The sequence below is a fragment of the Apis cerana genome, linkage group LG4 (genome assembly GCF_029169275.1).
Source record: "Apis cerana isolate GH-2021 linkage group LG4, AcerK_1.0, whole genome shotgun sequence".
Lineage (NCBI taxonomy): Eukaryota > Metazoa > Arthropoda > Insecta > Hymenoptera > Apidae > Apis > Apis cerana.
In genome coordinates, this window is record NC_083855.1 from 5,870,013 (window position 1) to 5,875,580 (window position 5,568).

The 5,568-nt window shown below is 18.3% G+C and overlaps 1 protein-coding gene and 1 long non-coding RNA gene across 2 annotated transcripts; one reads left to right on the forward strand and one right to left on the reverse strand.

Moving 5' to 3' along the window:
* The first annotated feature begins 139 nt into the window (after window positions 1-139).
* On the forward strand, window positions 140-4,650 carry LOC108003391 (dual specificity mitogen-activated protein kinase kinase 6). Its single transcript, XM_017065609.2, has 7 exons — window positions 140-491; window positions 688-860; window positions 1,053-1,218; window positions 1,352-1,588; window positions 1,687-1,866; window positions 2,128-2,345; window positions 2,417-4,650. Exons 2-7 carry the CDS (start codon window positions 796-798, stop codon window positions 2,550-2,552), a joined length of 1,002 nt encoding a protein of 333 aa, XP_016921098.1. The 5' UTR covers window positions 140-491; window positions 688-795; the 3' UTR covers window positions 2,553-4,650.
* Window positions 4,297-5,499, reverse strand: LOC108003392 (uncharacterized). The gene is made up of 2 exons (XR_001767054.3): window positions 4,852-5,499; window positions 4,297-4,681 (listed from the first exon to the last, which is right to left on the reverse strand). It is a non-coding gene; the product is annotated as an uncharacterized LOC108003392 (long non-coding RNA).
* Window positions 5,500-5,568: the final 69 nt, after the last annotated feature.

Below are 5,568 nucleotides of genomic sequence, written 5' to 3' on the forward strand. Positions count from 1 at the left end.
TGTTTTATAAATTTTCTAGTTATTAAAAATATTATTGATTTTATTTTAAAATTTTGTGAATTTAATATATATATATATATATATATATATATATATATATATTGATATATTATAAAATTGAATTTGAACTTTATAAACATATTTAGAAAATTCATATGAATGTGACTTTAAGATTAAGTTCAATATTTCATATTATATAAATAATTTTAATTTTATTTTTAATTTATTAAACGATTTATACTATATATGTATTATTGTATCATAAAATTTTTAAACAAAATATTATAATTCTTTTTTTAAAAGTTTTATACTGTATCTGAAATGTATAGAATAAATCATTCAGTTTATAAAAAGCTTAAATGAATTGAAACTGAATTGGCTTTTGTGAGCAATTTCAAGCAAGTATCGGAATTTATTGAAAACTTCTTATATGGGCAACGGAAATTTGGAATCTTATTATTATTTTACAATATTGTCATGTTATTAATAAGGTATTATGAAAATTATCTTTTAATGATCTCACAATATAGTTATTTTCAAAATAATGTATTTTCAAAATTTCATCCATTAATTTATTTATATTTGTTTACGATAAATTTTCTCTGTATAACCTTCACTTTTTAATGCTTTTTTTAAACTAGTATTTTTATCCCTATACATAAATTAAATATATATATTTTTTTACAGAATATCTATCTATCACTTATTACAATTTTTTTGAATATGTATTATATTCAATTGCATGTACTGCGACATTTGCAGACTTAATATTATTTGTCAATTTTCTATTGAAGTATGGCTGTACGTCGTGGAAAAAGAAATTTGAAATTGCAGGTTTCTGAAGAAACACCTGCACCTGTGTATGTAATATTAGTAAATTATCCATCATGAAAATTATTATATTACCAATATATATATATTATTTATTTTATGTGTTTTAAAAAATATAATTAATGTTATTATTTATTAATAAGATAACAAATATATCATAATTTGTCAAACATTATTAATAAATAGATTTTTTATTAAATTAATAATTCTATATATTATAGTACACCACCAAGAAATTTGGATAAAAGAACTACAATAACTATAGGTGATAAAACATTTGTAGTAGAAGCAGATGATTTAGAAACAATCTGTATTCTTGGACGTGGAGCATATGGTATTGTTGATAAAGTACGACATAAACAAAGTGGTACTATTATGGCAGTTAAGGTAATGTATATGTATATAATAATATATATTTATATAATATTTATATATTTATATAATAATGTATATTTATATGTATTTTTTGATATTTATAATTCAATTTTTGATTATAAAAAAAATTTGATGTATTTTATAGAGAATAACTGCCACAGTTAATACACAGGAACAAAAGCGTTTACTTATGGATTTAGATATTTCTATGCGTAGTTCAGCATGCCAATATACAGTACAATTTTATGGAGCATTATTTAGAGAAGGAGATGTTTGGATATGTATGGAAGTCATGGATATGAGTTTGGATAAATTTTATATGAAAGTGTATAAACATGGACATGCCATTCCTGAAGATATTTTAGGAAAAATTGCCTTTGCAGTAAGAAAACAAAAATAAAATAATTATTAAAATAAATAATTAATTCATTATAATATTTGTTGCAATATTAATTATAATTTTAATTTCAAAAATTATAGGTAGTAAGTGCATTACATTACCTGTATTCACAGTTACGAGTAATTCATAGAGATGTAAAACCTAGTAATATTTTAATTAATCGAAAAGGAGAAGTTAAGATTTGTGACTTTGGTATTTCTGGATATCTTGTAGATTCTGTTGCCAAAACTATTGATGCTGGTTGTAAACCATATATGGCTGTACGTAATTTTTAAACATTTTTTTAACAAAAACTTCCAGTTAAATGAATTTTGCAAATAATCAAAAATAATAAAAATTTGTTATTTTTAAATTAGTAATATTTTTATTTTATTTCAATATTAGTTACAAATTTTTTAGATATTGTTTTTGAAATATAATTTATCTAATTATAAATTTTGTATATAATTATAAATTTTTATATATATAAATTTATTCAATAAGTTTATTCAATAAATTCTCCATCATGACCTTTTTTTCAGCCAGAAAGGATAGACCCATTGGGTAACCCTTCACAATATGACATCAGATCTGATGTTTGGTCATTAGGTATATCTCTTGTTGAATTAGCAACAGGAAAATTTCCTTATGAATCTTGGGGTACACCTTTTGAACAATTAAAACAAGTTGTAAAGGATGAAGCACCCAAATTACCAACTGGTAAATTTTCGGCTAGTTTTGAAGAATTTATCAATAAATGGTAAATTTAATTATCATTATTATTATTTTAAATTCACTATAATATAGTTCAATTAATGATTATTTTTTCAGTTTAATGAAAGATTATATTGCCCGTCCAAATTATAATCAATTATTGAAACTTGATTTTATCACAGAACATGCCAATAAGGAAACAAATGTTGCTGAATTTGTTGAACATATTTTAGATATTCCTGAAGCTGAATAATCAGCATAGTATATAAATATTTTTATTATAATATGTTACATAATCTTTAATGTAACTTCATAATGTATCAAAATTATTTAATCAATTCTCTATATCTATTTCCATCAATCATTTATTATTCATTAATGCACTATAATTTGAAATATATTATAAAACAGAATGTGTAACTTTTGTTTAAAAAATTATTTCTTCAAAAGTTCACTTTTTTGTTTATTTAATATGCGATTTATATATAATTTTCATAATAATCTTTTTGTATTAAAATTTTTTAAAACAGGAAAAAATTCAAATTCATGTAAATAACTACATATAAAATCTAAATTATGCAGATTTACTTAATAAATATAATTGAAATAATAATGAATTAACAATATTTTAAAATAATGATATTAATATATATTATATAATTTAAAAAATAATCATTTATAAGAGAATGTTATGTACAAATGTTATGTAGCGTTTTAAAAGAATAAGAAACAAAATTAATTACATTTGTTTATTTATACAGCAATTAGTAGTAGATATAGTTAATTACATTACATAATATAAACTATAGATTAGCATTAAAAAAAAACTTTATTATATTCCATAATATTTTTAAATATTTTTTTACTTATTTTATATGTAATAGCAAAATAAAATAAGTAAGAAATTAATTAAATGATTGTTTTATTAAATAAAATATTTGACAATAAATTTATAAAGATTTAAGCTTCAATTATATTGAGAAATTTTGGGAAATGTATTACATTCTGAAGGATGTATATCTTATTTGTAAAGCATTATTAGTTCATATGTAAAGAATATAAATTATATAAAATTTTTATTCTTTTGTGAATATACATATATACTTTATATTTTAGAATATTTTAGAATATTTTAGAATATTTTATATAAAATGTTACAAATCGTTTTTTCTAAAACTTTCATAAATATTGATGTAATTTTTTTTTAAATTTTAAAAAAGACTTTGGAAGATAAAACAATTGATATATTAATTTTTGTTATTTATTTATCAACTCTAATAATAATCATATTAAGATTTGTAGTTTTAGAAATCATTTTTTATGTGAAATATTCGAAACAAGTATACATATAGTAAACAATGTATACACTACAAGTGTATATACTATACACTAATAATATTATAATAATACACTATAATTATTTTTCATTTTAAGATTTTTAATCTTTTTAATATTTTAAATTATTTTTCCTAAATTTTTAATTATTTAATATAATTATATAAAATGATTACATAGTTATATATATAGATTTTTTTTGTATTTGAATATTTTTTCTTAACTAATAAATTTGTAAAAAAAATGGCAAAGTTCTATTTTTTGCACATAAGATTTTATATATAGATTAAACAATATATTATTTATTTGTTAATTTTGAATTTTTAAGTGAAATTATATATTATATATTATTATATAAAGCGTTTTTTTATAAAAAAAATATTAAATTATTTATAGCAAGGAATTATAAGTTCATAAATATTTTAATTTTAATTTTATAAAATTTAATATATAAAAAATAAGAGAAAAACAAAGATATTATGTTTATTTTTACAAAATTAAAGTTAAAATATCTTCTAAATAAGTAATAATGTCTTGCTATAAATAACTTTAAAATATAAAAAAATATACAACAATTATTCATAATATATGCTTCTTCAACTTATTCAACTTTTATTTAAAATTTTTATAAAAGAATAATACAGAAGAATAAAACAATAAAAGAGTTTTTAAAAATATTGATTTTAATGGAACATCCTATAGTATATAATATATAATTATATAATTGTTTTATATTTCTTATAATGATATATAATAATGCTCATATATTGTTAATCATTATATAATAAATAAATAAATAATTCAAGGAAATAAGATAAAACAAATATTTTGCTTATTTTAATATTTTTTATATGGAAATAATAAAATATATATGCACATGTACAATAAGACAAATACATTAATAATTTCTATTTTTTTTTTTTTTTTTTTTTTTTTTAATTCCTACATTTTAATTTCTAAGAAATTGATGGCATTACATTCATTCCTTTACATTCAACAGCAATTTTTACACCTAATACAAATAATCCAATGCTTTTAACTACTGACCTGTAAATAAAAGATTGTGCATGATTATTTAGAATGTATCAATCTTCATCTATTTATTTAATTAAATAATAATTATGAATTTTAATAAATAACATATGATATTACTCAATTTTTGATATTCGGAAAATTTAGGTTATGTAAAACATAAAAAAAAATTTATTGTTACATACCACTTAAAAGGATCATAATAAACATTTTTTACTAATTTTATAAAACCTGCCATTGTAATTCCTATTTTTGTAAAGATAAATCTTCACTTGTTTCAATTGTATCTAGCAAGGTAATTAACATGAAATTGGAACATTCAACTGCAAACTTAAAGTAATTTCTAATGTACTACAAGATATAGTATAAAGTTACTGTGAATGAAAAGTAATTTTTATATTTTGACTTGGTAATAAATGTAATAAAACATTCTATAATTTACAAATATATTTTATTATTTTTATTAATATTTTATAACTATCACTATTATTAATATTAATATTAATTTAAATAATATTAATTTAAATAATTAAAATTTTTTGACTTATGCGTTTTTATAAATTTCGATATGCAGAATTTAAAAATAATAATTTTAATAATTTAAAAATTTTATATGCAATTATATGCATATAAGTTTCGCATTTTTATGGATTTTTATAAATTATATTTTTTATTATTTTTTATAATATAACGCCATGTTGGATTTTTATCCAATCTGATTGGATAATTTGAGAACGTGATAATTTTAAATTATCTTTCATTTAAAAAATTTTATAATATCATGTTAATTTTTTATATAATCAATCGATAGAAACACCAATGTGCATCAAATTTAAATTTTCTTTCGAATGAAAAACATTGAATCGTATGTATCAATTTATTATATATTAGAATATTAATTG